This window comes from Pogona vitticeps, chromosome 11, assembly GCF_051106095.1.
Source record: "Pogona vitticeps strain Pit_001003342236 chromosome 11, PviZW2.1, whole genome shotgun sequence".
Lineage (NCBI taxonomy): Eukaryota > Metazoa > Chordata > Lepidosauria > Squamata > Agamidae > Pogona > Pogona vitticeps.
In genome coordinates, this window is record NC_135793.1 from 17,394,319 (window position 1) to 17,412,465 (window position 18,147).

At 40.9% G+C, this 18,147-nt stretch overlaps 1 protein-coding gene across 3 annotated transcripts in view; it reads left to right on the top strand.

Moving 5' to 3' along the window:
* THOC2 (THO complex subunit 2) overlaps positions 1-18,147 on the top strand; it is a 59,337-nt gene that overhangs the window by 29,714 nt on the left and 11,476 nt on the right. Inside the window, exons 19-33 of one of the 3 annotated variants that reach the window (XR_013538676.1) lie at positions 570-666; positions 1,237-1,354; positions 2,754-2,933; positions 3,110-3,274; positions 3,562-3,837; positions 5,549-5,690; positions 7,461-7,618; positions 9,005-9,133; positions 9,821-9,952; positions 10,347-10,531; positions 11,958-12,142; positions 13,152-13,254; positions 14,137-14,573; positions 15,280-16,207; positions 16,862-16,897. Coding sequence is in view for 1 of the 3 variants with exons in the window: in XM_072981130.2 (XP_072837231.2) it covers positions 570-666; positions 1,237-1,354; positions 2,754-2,933; positions 3,110-3,274; positions 3,562-3,837; positions 5,549-5,690; positions 7,461-7,618; positions 9,005-9,133; positions 9,821-9,952; positions 10,347-10,531; positions 11,958-12,142; positions 13,152-13,254; positions 14,137-14,573; positions 15,280-15,338; positions 16,862-16,897 (2,402 nt within the window). In the remaining 2 variants the exon portion in view is untranslated. The remainder of the gene's footprint in view (positions 1-569; positions 667-1,236; positions 1,355-2,753; positions 2,934-3,109; positions 3,275-3,561; positions 3,838-5,548; positions 5,691-7,460; positions 7,619-9,004; positions 9,134-9,820; positions 9,953-10,346; positions 10,532-11,957; positions 12,143-13,151; positions 13,255-14,136; positions 14,574-15,279; positions 16,208-16,861; positions 16,898-18,147) is intronic. The other 2 variants (XR_013538677.1, XM_072981130.2) reach the window with 2 other exon arrangements.

Here is an 18,147-nt window from a genome sequence, read left to right on the forward strand (position 1 = left end):
ATTTCCCTTTTTATTTTGTTTTGCAATTTAAGCTGTTGGTACCTCTTCATGTTTGTGCATTATGCAGTAATTGAAACACTAGTATATAACCTTTTCATCTAAGTAAAACCCACCTGATACCCTAATGTTTATTAGAATTGAACACAATGCAATCAATGAGATAACTGCTGGATAGTTCAGTAGTTTAAGTTTCTGGCTGCAGAGCCAGAGGTTGGGAGTTTGATTCCCCACCGAGCCTCCTTAGCAGAGGCTAGACTTGGTGATCCCTAGGGTCCTTTCCAGCTCTGCATTTCTACAACGATGCTGATGATGAAACAAATGCATAAATATAAATGCAATATAATGTAAAATCAGTATAACTTTACCCTGCTTCTCAATAACGCTGGTAAATATTGATCTCCACAAGGACGGTCATATAATTCCAGGAGCCTAACCAAAAAAGAAAAAAAAATAAGAAGAAGGAAGTGAAGTGTTCACATCTGGGGAAAAGGTGCCATAATGCTATTACTTATTTTTTTAAAAAAAACATTTTGGATAATGAATTATTTCTCTCTTCCAATTTACTTCAGGTTTAGCTAGTTTCTGTGGTGCTGTTTTTCGAAAATATCCTATAGAACTGGCTGGTCTGCTTCAGTACGTAGCAAATCAACTAAAGGCTGGGAAAAGGCAAGTACAACATTGCTAATTTCAAACCACCACCACCACCCCCTGGTCTCATAGACACCCAGTTTTGCAGCTTTTAACACTGAACTGGTCAAACTGCTTTAATAAGGAACTTGTGGATAATGTGCTGCAGCAGCATTTAGCTTTGAGTATGCAGGGATTAAGGACATATGAGAATGTACTTGGCTGGGTGCCTGCCTCCCAAGGCCGAACTGAGAATTCTGTATGCTCAGATCGATGTGCATCTCCTTGTAAAAGCCTGAGTGTACTGCTCAGTGGGGCAGTTTTCTTCCATGTTGTACAGTGTGACTGTAAATCCCATTTGGGGTTGCTGTTTGCAGGTGTTATCCTCCTGTTAGTTACTGCAGGCAGAATCTTGTTGCACATAGGCATGCCTGGCTTGGAGAGAAGTGTCTTGGGCTTTACATGAAAGAAATTTTAGAAAGCTCTTATTGTTGTTTCTTTAGATAGGCCTTAATATTTTTCCGCTGGGATCAGGAATGATGAGCTGCAAGTTCCTGTTGAGAACACCTATGATGGAGTGTTTTCTTGTTCTCGTTTTTTTTCCTATAGCTTTGACCTGCTTATTTTGAAAGAAGTGGTACAAAAAATGGCTGGAATAGAAATCACGGAAGAGATGACAATGGAGCAGCTAGAGGCCATGACTGGAGGAGAGCAGCTGAAAGCAGAGGTCTGTCTGGAGTTGGAAATAAAAGAGAAATATATGTGTGATAAATATAATAGTGATAGTTTGAGATGTATCACCTGCTGTGAAGTATTTTCTGGAAGTAGATGAATCATATATAAGCTCAGCTGGGAAAGAAAAACTACCAACTCACTAGTAAAACAATGTAATAAAAATCTGGATCTGTGTACATGTGACTGCTGCATCCATCCATAACACGGCTGCCCCTTAACCATGAATAAGGTTGCTTGTCCTTGGGAGAAGTCAGTCAGTCAAGAGTGTTCTGCAAAACGGAGTATGCCTCTTCTTGGGCATACATTTTGCTTGTTGGCCGGAGCCATCCATAATTGTTGCCATCCTTAATAAGCATTTTTAGTTCAACAGAGTTCTGAAAACCCACTTCAAACCCAAATCTCAGTGCTTCTTAGCAGTAGACCTTGACGAGCATCAACAATAGTTATGTCTGGTATATCAGCATTAATCCTCCCAAAAGGCGGGGTAGGATTTCTGCTGTAGAAAGGATAGAAAAAGGGATTTCACCTTCTGAGTCCTTTTCACTTCAGTAATTTTCATATATGTACCAATTCTTAGTGTCAGAAAGGACTGGGAGATTAAGAATGTCTTCATTATGATCCATAAGAATAGTCAAGCATGATGTTTGGTTCTGCAGGCTTTGAATGTGTTCTTGGTGCTGCTTTTGTTTACTGTCTTAGTGTGGGGTTTGTTTGATCCTTTTAGTATTTGCATACTTAACTATTTTTAGCTTTAACTATTGTCTTTTAATGACGTAAACCGCCTTGGGTCCTTCTTAAGGAGAAAGGTGGGGTAAAAATATTTTGAATGAATCAATGAATGAATGAGGCGCCTTGGAGGGATATTTTGCTAAGTCAGTTAGGATTTAAGGTAGCTAAGAATCACTGGTATTGTGTTTGAATGATTAAATGGCAGCACAGTATTGCAAGAAGTGAGAGTGCTCCTTTCCCCCAAACTCAAATCTCTTTGATCTGCAAGAGTAACTGCCTAGGTTTTAGCAAGTTAGAGTTTGTTGTTGCATTGAAACGGTGGGTTGTGCAGTTCAGGATTGCAAACTAAGGTGTTATTCTAATTTAGATGACAACCATGAACCATAGTTTGCCAGCTCACATGTAATTTTTAAAAAATGCCTCATAATTCCAAATAGAAATGTGCAGATTTGTGTTTTTTGGGCTAAAACTCCCAAAATTTCCCAGGTAAGACTTCCAGTTCCAAGCATTGCAAGGAAACCAAGAGAAGGAAACATGCTAACCCAGGCATCTCGAAGGCTCGGTCTGATAGTGCAAGGCTTGGTGTTTCTTTACTTCTTAAAGCAAAGATTATTATCCAGTTTGAGTATTTTAATTATCTTTTTCATGATCTCTTTGCTCAGGGTGGATATTTTGGCCAGATCAGGAACACTAAAAAATCATCTCAGAGACTAAAAGATGCACTTTTGGACCACGACCTTGCCCTTCCTCTGTGCCTTCTCATGGCTCAGCAGAGAAATGGTGTGATCTTCCAAGAAGGAGGAGAGAAACATTTGAAGTTAGTGGGAAAACTCTATGATCAGGTAAGCAGGAGAACAAAAGGAAAAGTCACCCACATTTCGTGCATCCTGTTTATACCATTTGGGCAAACAGCAGTGATTTGATCTCTTTTCTTGATTTTTGAAGTATTATGTATTAAAGTTTTTTTTTCTGCTATAAAAAGCCTTTGCTAATCCCTGTCCTTGTGTTTCCCATTCAGTGCCATGATACTTTGGTGCAGTTTGGTGGGTTTCTAGCCTCCAACTTAAGCACAGAGGATTATATTAAACGAGTGCCTTCCATTGATGTTCTCTGTAATGAGTTTCACACCCCTCACGATGCTGCATTTTTCCTTTCAAGACCTATGTATGCACACCATATTTCGGTAAGTACAAATATTCGGTTGACTCGCACTCTAAAGATGCAGTACAGACAATTTCACTGAAAAATTAAATCTGTCGTTCCACAAATCTTTTTAAGACTGCCTTGCTGAGTTTAGCAATATCTATTTTTTTCAGTGGCTGATGCCATTCATAGTTACTCTGACTAAATTCCTTGAGCTTTTGGATTTGTATCTAATAGCGGTAGATTAAATAGGAAGGAATTTGGTTTTTTTTGTGAGAAATGGATAATTAAATGCGTGCATGTGGTCTTTTTTCCTTTTTAAATCAGTCAAAATACGACGAACTGAAAAAAGCCGAGAAGGGGAACAAGCAGCAGCAAAAAGTTCACAAATACATTACATCCTGTGAGCTTGTGATGGCTCCTGTTCATGATGCAGTGATCTCCTTGCACCTCCCAAAGGTCTGGGATGATATCAGTCCACAGTTCTATGCTACATTCTGGTCACTGACCATGTATGACCTGGCTGTGCCACATAGCAGCTATGAACGAGAAGTCAATAAACTCAAAGTCCAGATGAAGGCTATTGATGACAATCAGGAAATGGTATGTGTTGCTCTTCAGCAAAGTTTGAATGTTCTAAATCAGTGGTTCTTAACCTGGGCGATGCCTCCTCCGGCGATGGAACAAAAAGGGGCGACGCGGGGGCGAAGGGATAGAAGAGGGGCAATATGGGGGCGATGGAGTGAGCCAAACCTGAGAAGGCAGCTGCAGCTGCGGTGCTGGCAGCGAATCCAGCAGGTGGAGCCAGAGCAGTTGGTGCTGGCAGCGGATCCGGTGCCGCTGCTGCGGAGAGGGGGGTGATGATAACTTCCTCAATGGCTCAAGGGGGTGTTTCTATCAAAAAGGTTAAGAACCACTCTTCTAAATGCTTATTTACGTATTTCCTGAAGTTTTTTTTTCTTTTTGTCTTTACAAACATATGGATTCACGAAACCCCTTGAGTGATACAGTGGTGCCTCGCAAGACGATTGCCTCACGGGACGATTAATCTGCAAGACGATTTGTTTTTGCAATTGTTGCGCTTCGCAAGACGATGCTTTCCTATGGACGATTTTTGCAAGACGATAATTTTTCCCCATTGGAACGCATTAAATAGATTTCAGTGCATTCCAATGGGGAACCGCGTTCCGCAAGACGATGTTTTCTATGGACAATTTTCACAAGACAGTGATTTTTCCATTGGAACGAATTGAGTAGATTTCAGTGCATTCCAATGGGGAACCGCGTTTCGCAAGACAGTGTTTTTCACAGAACGAATTAACATCATCTTGTGAGGCACCACTGTACAATGGTGGTGTCCAGTAATAGCTTTATAATATAAGAACGTGGCCTTTTATCAGTTTCAGTTGCCATCATCTGGTGTCTGCCTGTCAAAATACTTCTTTGTGTCCCGAGGCCCTTCTCTGGGTCTCCCCACTAAAGATAGAATGGTTTCCAAAGACAGTGCCATTTCTGTTGTGGAGACAACTAAAATAGCTTTCCAAAGTTGGTGTTCCTAGCCCTGTTGCTTTTTTGGACGAGCTGTGGAAACTATTTTCATCCAGCAGGTTTTCCTGGGACACATTTTTTTAAATAAGGCCTGGCTGTTGTAGCTGCTTACGTAGCTTCTTTGTTCATCTTTTTAGTAATTGCTTTCATGACTGTAAGTCATGATTAATTATGTATTTCTAAAATAAAAAAGAACTCCCAGTGCCATGTAGTGGATAGGGTGATAGACTAGAACTCTGGAGAGCAGAGTTTAAATCTCCACTCGGCCATGGAAACTCACTGGAGTGGGGGGTGGAACTGGCAAAACCACTCCTTAAATATCTCACTTACCTTGAAAGCCCTAGTAAGGTCATTATAGGTTGGTTCCAAATTGATGGCACAAAACACATGCACACATACACAAAATAGAAAAGTAACATCTAAAAATCTTAGGAATGAATATATAACTAAAAATTTTGCTTTAACTTTTTATGGAATATTGAACTTGCTTTCAAAGGAACCCTAGAAGAATTAGCAGAAGTAATGGTGTAATTACTGAGTAATGGCAGTAAATTACCGAGAATTTTCACGGGTTGTAAATGTTGGTCATCATCCAGTACAAAGTAATCCTGCTCACGTCCTAGTCATTCCTGGGGAATTGCCAACCAGTTGTTGAATTAGATACTACCTAAACATTGGTTCTGATTTTTTAAAAGACCGTGCAAACAAGGCAGCAGGTATCGTAATTCTGCCCGTTTTGTAAAGACCAAGCTTGTCTTTTCTCCAGCCTCCAAACAAAAAGAAAAAAGAGAAAGAGCGCTGCACGGCCCTTCAGGATAAGCTCCTTGAAGAGGAAAAGAAACAGTCGGAACATGTGCAAAGGGTGCTGCAAAGGCTGAAATTGGAAAAGGATAATTGGCTTCTTGCAAGTAAGTTGGATGAAGCTCTTCTGTGCTTCTCATAGTTGCATTGGTTCACCAATAAAACCATGCTACTTTGCAACCAATGTGTTATTTTAAAATCATTATACATGACTGGCTTTGTTTTAACTGTGGTTAGGGGGTTGGTTGTGTGGCCTTTCCCTATACGTCCTCTCCTTCTCCTAGAAAAATTCCGTCATCCTACAGTATAAAAAGGAGGGTCCCTCTTAACCAACTTTGATGGGGTTCCAGAAACAAGGTTGAGTTAATGGAAGGAAACTGAGTTATCATGTAATAATAGAATAGTGCAGTTGGAAGGGGCCTATAAGACCACTGAATCGAACATCCTGTTCAGTGTAGGAATCCAAGTTTGAGTATTTCTGACAAATGTCTAACTTCCTCCTGAATGTCTCCAGCTTTGGAGTGCCCACCACCTTCCAAGGCAGTTGGTTCCATTCTCATACTGCTGTAACAATTAGGACATTTTTTCTTGACGAAACCTGGCTTCCTGTTTACTGGAACCTATTATTAAATGTCCTGTACTCTGGGTTGATTGAGGACAGAAGACTGTCTGGGCCCCAAAGAGCTTGAGTTTGCTTCCAGAGCTTCACAGCCATCTCTGGAGGCAAAAATGACGAAACTGAGGCTGTTGTACTTTGTGGAGATCGTGAGGGCACTAGTCTCTGGAAAAGACAATAATGCTGGGAAAGGTGGAAGGCAGTAGGAAAAGAGGAAGATCAAATACGAGATTGACTTCCTAACGGAAGCCACAGGCTTGAGTCACAAGAGCTGAGCAAGGCTGTTGAGGACAGAACATTTTGGAAGTCATTCATAGGGTCAGAGGCAACTTGACAGCATGGAACTACAACTCGCAGAGCTGTGAAACCCCCAGTGGGTGATCTTGAGAGCTGCATTTACTGTCTTTACTGCATGACTTGGTGTCAGCCTCAATAATCGGCCTCACGGAGTTGTTGGGAGGATAAGCAGGAATAAGCCCCATGTATTCTTTGTCCTTGAAGACGTTGGAGAAAACACAGGATAAATATTTAATTGATTATAATTCATCATGGTATCCATGTGTCATGTGTCACTTAAAATTGTTGGGAGCATGGGAAGGGGCTTCATTCAGACCTAACTACAGTGGTGCCTCGCTTAACGAGTGCACCGTATAGCGAAGTTTCCGTATAGCGATCCCTTTTTCGGGATCGCTATACGGAAACATAACCGATCTTCGCAATGGGGAAAACCCGCATTGCGAAGATCGGGTATTGCGGCGGCCATTTTGGAGCCACCAAACAGCTGATCGGCGGTTCCAAAATGGCCGCCGGAAGCCCGGAAATGGCTGCCGGCAGCCGTTTTCGCGCCCTGCCCTCGCTTAGCGAAGGCGCGAAAATGGCTGCCGGCACCTGGAATCCTCGCTGAACGGGTAAGTAACGAAGGTATTGGAACGCATTAAACGAAGTTTAATGCGTTCCAATACCTTTCCCCTACCCGTTTAGCGATGATTCCGTATAGCGAGGGTTAATCCGGAACGGATTAACCTCGCTATACGGGGCACCACTGTATCTCTGTTTGAGTAAATCAAAGCTTCATTGGAGTTAGAGTAAGCTCTTGTATGCGTCTTAAATCTCAATCTTACCTCTTCGTCGTTTCCTTTTCCCTAATATGAAACATACTTGAGACTTTCTGTGCTGTACTTGTTCATTGGATTAATTTCTGATTGATGATTAGATTTATCATATTGGTAACTCTGTTTGTTTGTCTGTTATCATTTATTAGAGTCCACCAAAAATGAGACCATAACAAAATTTCTGCAGTTATGTATATTTCCTCGCTGTATTTTTTCTGCCATTGATGCTGTTTACTGTGCCCGGTTTGTGGAATTGGTGCATCAACAGAAAACACCAAATTTTTCCACACTTCTTTGCTATGACAGAGTAAGTAGTTCTGGGTTTTGTTGGTTTCTGAGTTTGTTCTGGTACTTTTAGAAGTAGTGATAGACTACTTCTGCTAAGGAAAGACAGTCTTGTCTTGTTTAGCTGTACGTTTTGTGGCACCTGAGAGATTAACAGGATTTTTTTTGCCAAAGCTTTGTGGATTACAGAATGAAGGAGTGTGAACTTAGCATATATACTGCAAATGTATACATATTTAGGGGAGGAGGGGGTATGAAATGGAAAAGGTACTGCCAAAGTAGTTGCTGTTCAGACAGTCATTTAACAATGACTAAGAATTAAGAGTTAACCTCTCGGCAAAGACAAGAGAGTAGAAATGCAGAGATCATGAGCCAGGTTACACAGGAAATAAAACTGCAAACATTTCCAGAAGAGTAGTCATACAAGAAGCAAAAGTTAGTACTAATACAGACAGACTTGCACCGAGGAGCTGGTAATAAAGTGACAAGAAACCTTTTGCCCCTCTTCAAGATCGGAACCCACTGTTTCCCTGTTCATTTATGTATTAAATTAATTGATTTTGTTTCTATGCCATCTTTCTTCCATAAGAGAACTCAAGGCAGCTTTCAATAATTAAAACTCAAATAAAGTTTAAAATATAATATTTTTTTTCAATTAAAAATAATTACTGTAGTATAAAAATTGATCATCTAAAAAACAAACAAACCACCCCTGAATCTACAAAAATAGAACTTTTATTTTCAAGAATGGCAGCCTTGAGGTCAGAGACAGCTTGCCCTGAGGGACTGAAGAGTTTTCACCATTGGCTTTTCAATATTCCTGTTTCTGGTGTCAGTTGTGTGTCCGTTTATTCTTTTGCATGGAAACTGACCTGTTCTACATAACATGCCAAAGGGTATTTATGCCAATGAATGTTAGTCATCAGGGTGTCACAAAGCAACCTGTGTTTTACTGCACAGTGCCCCCCCACACACACACCAGAATTTAGCAGTATGGTTATTCCAGAAGATGCAGTGGGTCTTTTCATCTTAACAGGAATCAAAATTGTAAAAAAAAAAAAAAAATCAGAGAAGGCTATAGTTGTGAGCCAAAAACTATGTATTCTGGATCGTAAAGGTATTTGATGACCTAACAGCTTTAAAAAGACAGGGAGTTAAGAAAGTAGCAGTTTTGTAAATTGCTATTGAAATGAGACAGGTAATTTTTCAGCATCAATTTCAATTTCCGATTATTCAGTCACCTTTAACTACTTAATTTTTGGGTCTTCTTGTGCCAGATTTTACGTTTGTTTCTAAATTCATCAATATATTGCTGGAATAAAAACTACATGAAGTGCTAAAAGTATGAAAATTGTGTTTCTTTCATAACACGTTTTATTACAAATCATCTTTTTAAAATGTCTTGCAGGTGTTCTCTGATATAATCTATACAGTTGCAAGCTGTACTGAAAATGAAGCTAGTCGATACGGCAGGTTCCTGTGCTGTATGCTAGATACTGTAACACGATGGCATAGCGATAGAGCCATTTATGAAAAGGTATGTAAAACCATCTTTGGCTGGATAGCTCAGATGTCCGGCTGTGGAGGCTGGGAGTTCAATTCGCCCCTGTGCATCCCAGGAAAAGAGCCAGCCCACGTGGCCTTGGGCAAGCTGCACAGTCCCGGGGTGACTCCAGAAGATGGGAATGATAAACAGCTTCCAAGTATTCTCTACCAGGAAAACCCTGGAAAGAATCGCCGTAAGTCAGAATTGACTTGACGGCATATGGTTATTCCTGTTACGTAAAACCATCAGAGCAATAACTTGAACATGTTATGTATTTAGAGATACTAGAGAGAAGAATCAACGTTGCATGTTCTTGGTGAAGAAACAGTTGGGTTGACACAGATAACAATAACTAGTTGTGTTTACACTAAAAATGATTCTTCTTCAACCAACCATCTGACACATCAGAGCTCTAGTGCAGGCACATTGCAGTGGATTTCCCTCTTTTGCAATGAATGGAAAATTATATTCACACTATTTTGGAAATCCGATCCCATTTTGTAAATCAATGTATGTGTCATGCACCTTGAGCCTGTTGCATATCTTAAAATGTTACTCTGTATCTGAGATTCAGCCTTGTAATCTCTTGTCTGTCTCTGTAGATCTCTTTGTACGTTTCTTTCATCCTTAACTTGTTTCTTGAATGATCATGAAGGGTTTTGCTTTCTTCACATGCAGGAATGTGGCAACTATCCAGGTTTCCTTACTATCTTACGAGCAACTGGTTTTGATGGCGGGAACAAAGCGGACCAGTTAGATTATGAGAATTTTCGGCACGTAGTACACAAATGGCATTATAAATTAACAAAGGTAATCTAGTAAACATTGAGAAACTGAGGAGTTCTGTTTAGAGATAGGCACAAACCTCATTTTGGAGGTTCATGCTGGTTTGGTGCTGTGCGTTTCTTTCTGCCCCACCCACCCAGCTCCCCCATTCACTAGCTCGCATTTGCGTCTCTTTCCATCCTCTTTACGCAACCGTCCAGTTGCACCAGGAGTGTGTGCTTTCTTCCTCTGCCTCCTACGGCAGCTGCCCGCGCAGACAAGGAGGCGAGGCAGGCATTCCGGCAGTGTTGCCTTTGAGTGGTGCTGTGCTGACGAACCAGCATGAACCTCCGAGGCTCGTGCCTGTCTGTAGTTCTGTTTTTTTTCCAGTAGTGATGATGAAAGCCTTCTGACTGAATGTTTCCCTCTTCTTTTCTAGGCGTCTGTACACTGCCTCGAAACGGGTGAATACACACACATCAGAAATATCCTGATTGTGCTGACTAAAATCCTGCCGTGGTATCCCAAAGTTGTAAATTTAGGCCAGGCCTTGGAACGAAGAGTCCATAAAATCTGCCAAGAGGAGAAAGAAAAGAGACCCGATTTATATGCATTAGCTATGGGGTAACAAAACTTTACTTTAAAAACAGTGGCCAGAAATTTACAGAAAGCATCACAAGTCTGAAATGTTCTTTTAGACTTGCTTTGACTTTTAGTTGATGTTGCTTGACCTTGACAAATGGCATATTTGTTATCCAGAGACTGGCTTTGGGAACTTATTGTAGGTTATTATGTTTATGAGGAAATCTCTTGGGCAAGCCCAGTTTAAGAACCAGTTTTTTAAAAAAATCTTATGTAAGTTTGCATTTTATGTTTATGGCCAGTTTCTTTTGGCTAGTCTCAGCTAGAGAGTAGACCTGTTCAGTTATTTCCTGAATGAAAAGTCAGCAATTCTGTTAAACCCACCTAGTCAGTAGGCCTTCTGCCATTGGGGTTAGCAATAGGATATTGGCCTAGAAATTTGGAGGAATCAGTAGAGGTGATCAGGGTGAAGAAGCAATATGTCATTAAAAGATCAAAATTGATACAGATACTACTCTGTTTGAAAAAAAGAATTAGCGTACAAACCTCTCTTATGTATACATGTATTAATTATTTTATTTCAGATATTTGTACCCTTTAAAGAGTAATTTACAGAGATCGGCAATAAGATAATCACCCCCCTCAGGTTTTAAGTCTAAAAAAACTGATGCAAAAGGAATGTGGGTTGGCAGGGAGGAGGAAAAACTCAAACATGAATCTGCATGGTCAGTTTTAAAGTTCTTATGATGGCCAGCTACAATAGAAATAGTTCCAAAGAAGGACCAAGAATGTGTAAATCTTTCAGCAGATTTGATTGGCGTGGTGGGAGTCACCTTCCTTTGCTGCTCTATCTGTTGTAATGGCTGCTGTCAGGTGACATGTGATAGAGGAGCAATTTGCTGGAGCTTGCCTCTGAACCGCAAAGCCCTTGGAGTGGCCTTGCTTCCCGTTGCTGTCACTGCTGATGACTTCTGGAAAGAGGAGCCTAATGGAATCGGGCAGCGTACTTTCTCAGCAGGACAGGTAGCGGCCTCACGTTCTTGTTATCCTTTTCTGGATAGAACGGCCGCTGCCCTGCCATGTGTATGCTTTGTTTTGCACCCCAGACTTAAAAATACCAATCTCCCTTCTATGTTTCAAAAATATCTTCAAAAAATCTTAAAACCCAGCAGTGTATCTTATTACAGTGGTTTGCTTGATTATTCTTTAAGAACAGGGAAATAATAATCTTTTGGTAGCCAGAGGTGTTGAGGGTCATGGTTTCAAGTGGATCAAGGTGTTCAAAGACTTGAAGAGAGTTTTATGTGACGCTGCCAGTCAAATGTTTATACCTAACTTTGAGTGGGGATATTGTAAGGAGTGGAAGAGTCAAGCCACGAATTTGTTTTTCCAAGCAGCTGTCCGAGTTACTCTCTTGCTTGTTGGTTTATTTGTCTTGTGCCTGCTTAACACTTTGTGCGACTTTCAGCTACTCTGGACAGTTGAAAAGTAGAAAACATTGCATGGTTCCTGAAAATGATTTCCACCACAAGGATCCACCCACCAGGAATGCAGTACCTACTACAGTGCAGAACGGGCCGGGTGGAGCAGGGCTGCCTCCATCGCTCACAATCAATGCAGCTAAACTAGAAGAAAGCACTACTGAGGAGACAGGTACGGCTGCTGCAGAATATAAAACTATCCTGTTATATAGAAGAGGGCTGTTTTCATACTCACACATGCTTATGGATCTCTAGATAGGGTGGTCCTTGCAAGCCGTCTTGGGAAGACACTAGGATTTAATGGTAGTTGCTTAGAATTAGTGGTCCTTAAGTGCTTCTGCAGGTCTCTCTTGAGCAGTAAAACAATATATTAATGGGAGTATTGTCTTTGTGAGTATTCACTTTCAGTCCTAGCACTGGAGGTTTTTTTCTATGTCCTTAAAAACTTAAATATCATAAGAAAATATCTGTAAACATCAAATTCCTTTTGGTGGGCTTTTTGTTTCTGTCATAGTGGGGCAGAAGGATAGAGTGACTGCTTGCTTTAGATGAATGACCAGCAGATGGCTTATGAATGGATTTGAGAATGGACGTCACCATCAAAAGCAGAAGTGAATTAATGTCATATGCAGCTTGCCATTCAAGCAGGACAAGGCACCTCCTCTGTGGCCGGGTGCCAAAGCATTTCCTTGTTCAGACCACAAGCCGATGTCCATTAATAGCAGTGGGTCATGCAAACCTATACCTGACAAGAAGGAAAATACTCATTGGTGCTATAAATTTTACTGTGCACCCATTTCCAAAGGACCGTCTCAGGTCTGATGTTGTGACAGATTAACAAGGGTAGAGTCAGGCTGCAGTCTCGTACCCGCCGACCCACCCAAAACTGCTCTTGCACTCCGTGGCATGGATTTCTGGAGAAATAGTCCTAGGATCATGCTAGGAGTGTTCTTTGCTCTTTTTGCTCAGCATAACAGTGTGAATACATTTCCCAAGGTTATTTATTTCTGCACTCTAATTTTTCATTTTTGGAACGTAACCTTTTTACACCGTGATTTTTCTTTACGGACAGATAACAAATGACATTGCTCAGTAGATTTATTGGGATATTAAATAGAATGTAATTGATTTTGCAATCTTTGTATTCCTTTTATAAATGTTGCTATTAATTTTCCCCCCAGATAAATTAAAGGAGAAATCTCAGGGTGCTGTTAAAGTGATTAATAAAGCTGCCAATGCAACACCAAAGGTGACCACAAGCAACGGGAACAGTGCATCTAACAGGTGTGTGCTTGCCACTATCCTCTCTTGACCATGCAGAATTCGGCCAGTTCTAGAGAGCAATTCTTTTTTTTTTGCTGGGCATTAACACCAAGCACATTTATGTCAACATAACTTCACATTATGTGAGCATGTGCAGGATGCTGGCTGTTGGATGGAATTTAAAATTGAAAGGATATAAAGCTCAGAGAGAAACAAATATAATTATTTTGCTATTCTCCACCTAGTTAGTAGAATAACATACCGTATTTTTCGCACCATAAGACGCACTTTTTTTCCCACAAAACGGGGGTGGAAAGTCTGCGTCTTATGGAGCGAAGAAAACAGATTATATTTTCCTGTTTTCTTCTCCTAAAAATTTGGTGCGTCTTATGGAAAGGTGCATCTTATGGAGTGAAAAATACAGTAATTAAACTTCATGTGCCAGCAGGGCAGGTAGGGGAAAGCCTACAAGAAATCATGGCCTGATGAAGAGAATTACAGTTTTTTTTCTTTTTGGCCTCCTATGATTCAACATACGAAGTTATGTCTCAGTATATGACCTCATTTCAGGCATTCTAGTGCTATGTGGGAAATGCAAAATCCTCTCTTATCAGTGCACATGACTTAACGTCGTGGTGCATACTGAGTTCCTTTTTAACTGCTGCAACAACAGCTAGAAAGTTTAGTTAGATGACTGGTGTTAAAAAAGTGCTGTCTCCTGAGTGGCATTCACTTCTTCTTGGGACGGGGGACACACACACACGATGATGATGGGTTATGGGAGCCTTATGGGACTGGGAGCTGCAAAAAATAAAATGAATTGAGAGCTGCACTTAAACCTTCCCCGAGGAAACTTAATCCACAGTTTAATATTACGATTTCATTCCTTTAATTTAAATGCAGCAAAGTTATAAAAGAAAAAGAAGACAAAGAGAAATGCGGGAAGGAAAAAGAGAAGGAGAAAAAAGAGAAGACTCCAGCTGCCACTCCTGAGGCCAAAATACTTGGAAAGGATGGGAAAGAGAAACCAAAGGAAGAGCGGGCAAACAAAGAAGACAAGCTAAGAGATACTAAGGAGAAGACGCCTAAATCTGATAAAGAGAAAGAAAAAACCAAGAGAGAAGAGAAATCCTCGAAGGATGAAAAATCCAAGATTACTGTGACCAACACTGAGTCAAAATCAGCTGTAGAAAAGGAGAGAGAGAAAGAGCCATCCAGAGAAAGAGATGTAACCAAGGATGTGAAGTCCAAGGAAAACATTAGAGGAGGAGAGAAGACGCCCGCTGCTGGGTCCTTGAAGTCACCCGTTCCCCGATCGGAAACATCAGATTCTGAAAGGGGTAGGTTATTGATGCTTGTATGTTTCTTTAAAGGAGAACTGATAAGTGGACGAAAGGGAGAGTTTTCTAGGAACTTGTCTATATACCGTATTTTTCCATGTATAAGACTATACTTTTGTCTTAAATCTTTAGACTAAAAAATGAGGGTCGTCTTATACACGGAAGTAAGCTGAGAATAGAGAAAAACCAAGTGGAGGGGGAAGCAGGGATCAAAGTGATCCTGCAGGGCTTTGATCCCTGCTTTCCCCTCCACTTGCTAAACCTCACTTAGATTTCTTAATTTTGGGTTAGAAAAGTGGGGGGCATCTTATACATGGGGGCGTCTTATACATGGAAAAATACGGTAGTTTAAGTGGCAGCATTTACAGCTGCGTGAATTGTTTTCTTGGACTGCTGATTCAGAAAGTTGAAAAGCAGCTGAGTTTCTCGATGTGTATGGCATGAGTATCTGAATAACCATAAGCTTACAGCACTTGTGTGAATCAGCAGCCCTGAGAAGGCATGACTGCTGATTATAGTGAGTGCTAGAAACTGATTCAAAGGAAAATACTTACAGGCACCTACCTCTTCATGGTGCTTAAAACCCTACACAGTTTCAGGCTGTAATGCCTAAATATTGGTTTGACGTTCTTAAAACACTGATGAATTGATCCATATCAATGTTCATTGCTTGATACCTAATTATTCCCCCTCCTCTCTCTCCCAGAACAAAAACGTCGCAAAGTTGATACCCATTCTTCTCCGTCACATTCCTCAACAGTAAAGGTTAGTATAGCCTGAGGAAGGCAGAGCGCCCATTTGCAGGCTCTCATGTTTGGAATGCCAGTGTCCGACTTCCTTCAAGTTTTGTCCCGAGTGGAGCCATTGGAGGTTTCATATTGCATTAGAAAATGCATTCCTTTTCTTGGTTGGTGGACTCTTTTTTTCACTTTGGAAAAAAAAATATTTTTTTTAAATTAGAAAAAGAAATACGTAAAAGCTTCAAGGACCTAGCACAAATGTTGTAAATAGAGTTTGGAATTGTCAAGAATTTTTTTTTTGAAAAAAAAAAAAAACACACCAAAGTGCCTCACTGTTTTTAAACAGTCAGATATATATTTTTTGGAGTGCAGTGGTAGCTACAAGCAAACGAGTCTCTTGCCGCGAGCGGAGAGGAGCCTATTTTCCTGCATTGATCTTGAAGAATCTGTAGCACTGAAGAATTCCGGGAAGATTTTACGGGATATGCGATACCTCTGAATTCAATGAGCATCATGCCGCGGTGTGCCTTCCAAAGAGGAGCCTTGAAAAGGAGTTCCGTTTTAAAAAGTCTCCTTGCTGATCAGTTCTCCTGTAGTTGTGTATATTCAGTGAGCAGGCAGCTTCTGTTGCACCTTCCCTGCGAGGTTTGTTTATATTCCAGTGGGTTCCCACCCCGTTGAGCTCTGCGTTACGCTTAAACCAGATGCGGCAGCCAAAACCTTCCACCCAGCAAAAGAGAAAAACCCCAGCAGCCGAGTGCAGCACAAGCCCATGGCTGTAGCCTTCTTGAAGACTCAGGGTAGCAATTCCTTGCTCCATGTTTATGTTTTTGTTTCTAAACCATCTAAGCTCATGGAATCTTTGAATTTGCAGTACGTTGAAGCTTTAAAACTGTAAGTTACTGATACTTCATCCAAGCACTGGGATGGATTATGTGGGGATGTCATCGCCATGTTGCCAACATTTAAAAAGATTTTTCTATGTCTTAAGAGGTTGGCTTAAGGGGTAGAACAGCTGGCTAGAGAAGTAAAATTGTTTGTCTTATTGATCACTGGGTTGCAGTCCTTCCTTGTGCCTGCTTGGAAGGATATTAGTGGGATTTAGCTCTATGCAATTGTTTATTGCACAGAGACTACACTATTTATAACATGACATCCTCCTTACATTTAAGGGAGCAACGTGGCCATGAAGCGGCATGTCCTCTACACATTTAAGATTAAGTGGGGGACATACGTTCTTCTGTTGTGTAATTTCAGCCAGAAATGGAACTTTTAAAAAGTAGCTCGTGACATAGGGTGGGTTTGTTGATCTTTTTTCTTAAAATAAGTAATAGGGGTTTTTAGGACAGATCTTTTGTTTGTACCTTATTTGTAGCCTAATTAGCTTAGACGTGTGTATATTTCTATTTGACAAGTATTAATCCTGGATTTATTCCCCAAAAGTGTAGCTGTTTTTTTGTCTCGAGGGTATGACTTCTGCTTTCCCAAGTTCCTGTGGTTTCTGACAACTGTTCGGGCTTATGTGTCATCTCCATTCATTTTCTACAGGACAACCTCAACGAACTCAAGGACTCTTCAGCAAAGGTTTGAACCTTTCAGTCACCCTCAGAAAATTAACAAGAGTAGTTTTTACGGTGACAGCTGGTTAGGTTGACATGGATTACTCGTGCATATGTTAGAGTAGCAGGAGGCGCTGTAAGTTGCTTGTAAAAACTGGAGTGGAATAAATCACTAACTGCAGCAATAGGCTGCTGCCCTGTGTTGAATTTGGTATGTCCCCAGGTTTTAAATTGTGTTCCAGGTTATCTTGAAGTTCCTCCGAAGCTTATCATGGAGAAGAGCAGTAATGGCAGATATGCTTCCCTGAAAGAATACTTACGATCCACTGCTGATCTCCTCTTGCAGTGTGCACCTAACATTTAACACAAATGTTTTGCTCACCAGTTCCTGAAATCATAATGTTTGGAAAACACAGTTGGAAGCTATAGTCTTTTGGGCACTTTCCAGACACACCTGGTGTGCTTCTGTTCCCCAAATCTAACTACATGGGATTGTTGGTCTGACCAACTTTTTATTGGACATTGAGCTGCATAAATTGCATTTTTTTTTTTTTGCTTTCGTACTATATGAAGGTAATATCTTCCAAAACACTATTTTTGTGTGAAAAAAAGCAGTATTTGGGTTGTGTTCCAGATTGCTGCAGTTCTTTTTATTCTCTTATGGCCTGTTTGCCAGCCCTCTGTCAGAAATATGTCTTCTAGTTTTACGGGCTTCGTGTGGGAAATAATTGTATATCTAAACCGGTTTTGTGGGTGAAAGGGTCTCCTCCAAATATTGTTGGACTACAACTCCTGCTAGCCTTAGTTAACATAACTAGTGGTGAGCAATGCTGGGAGTTACAGTTTTACAAAATCTGAAAGGCTACACTTTGTCCACCTCTGGTCTAAATGAATGCAGGCTCTGTTGTTTCTGGTGGCAGCAATTCCGTCCATGGGCACCAGCTGAAACTTCTGTACAGTCTTCAAGGAAAACCCTTCACGAGTTGACAACGGGCTAGGGTTTACAGGCATGCAATTATGTATTAGATAGGACTGCAGACCTGGCTACTGATCTAGTCTAAAAATGCTGGTATTGCTGGCTGGATCCAGGAGCACCTAAAAGCTGATAATTTGAAGCACCGTCCCCCTGCCAGTAAACACTACTTGTGTGGATACAATCCCACCTATATTCAGTCTATATTTAGCTACTGCATCTAAACTCTGGGCAAATACCAAGATTTCAGGAAATCTGGATCTACTGGGAAAGACACTGAGTTCTAGATGGTCCATTTTGTT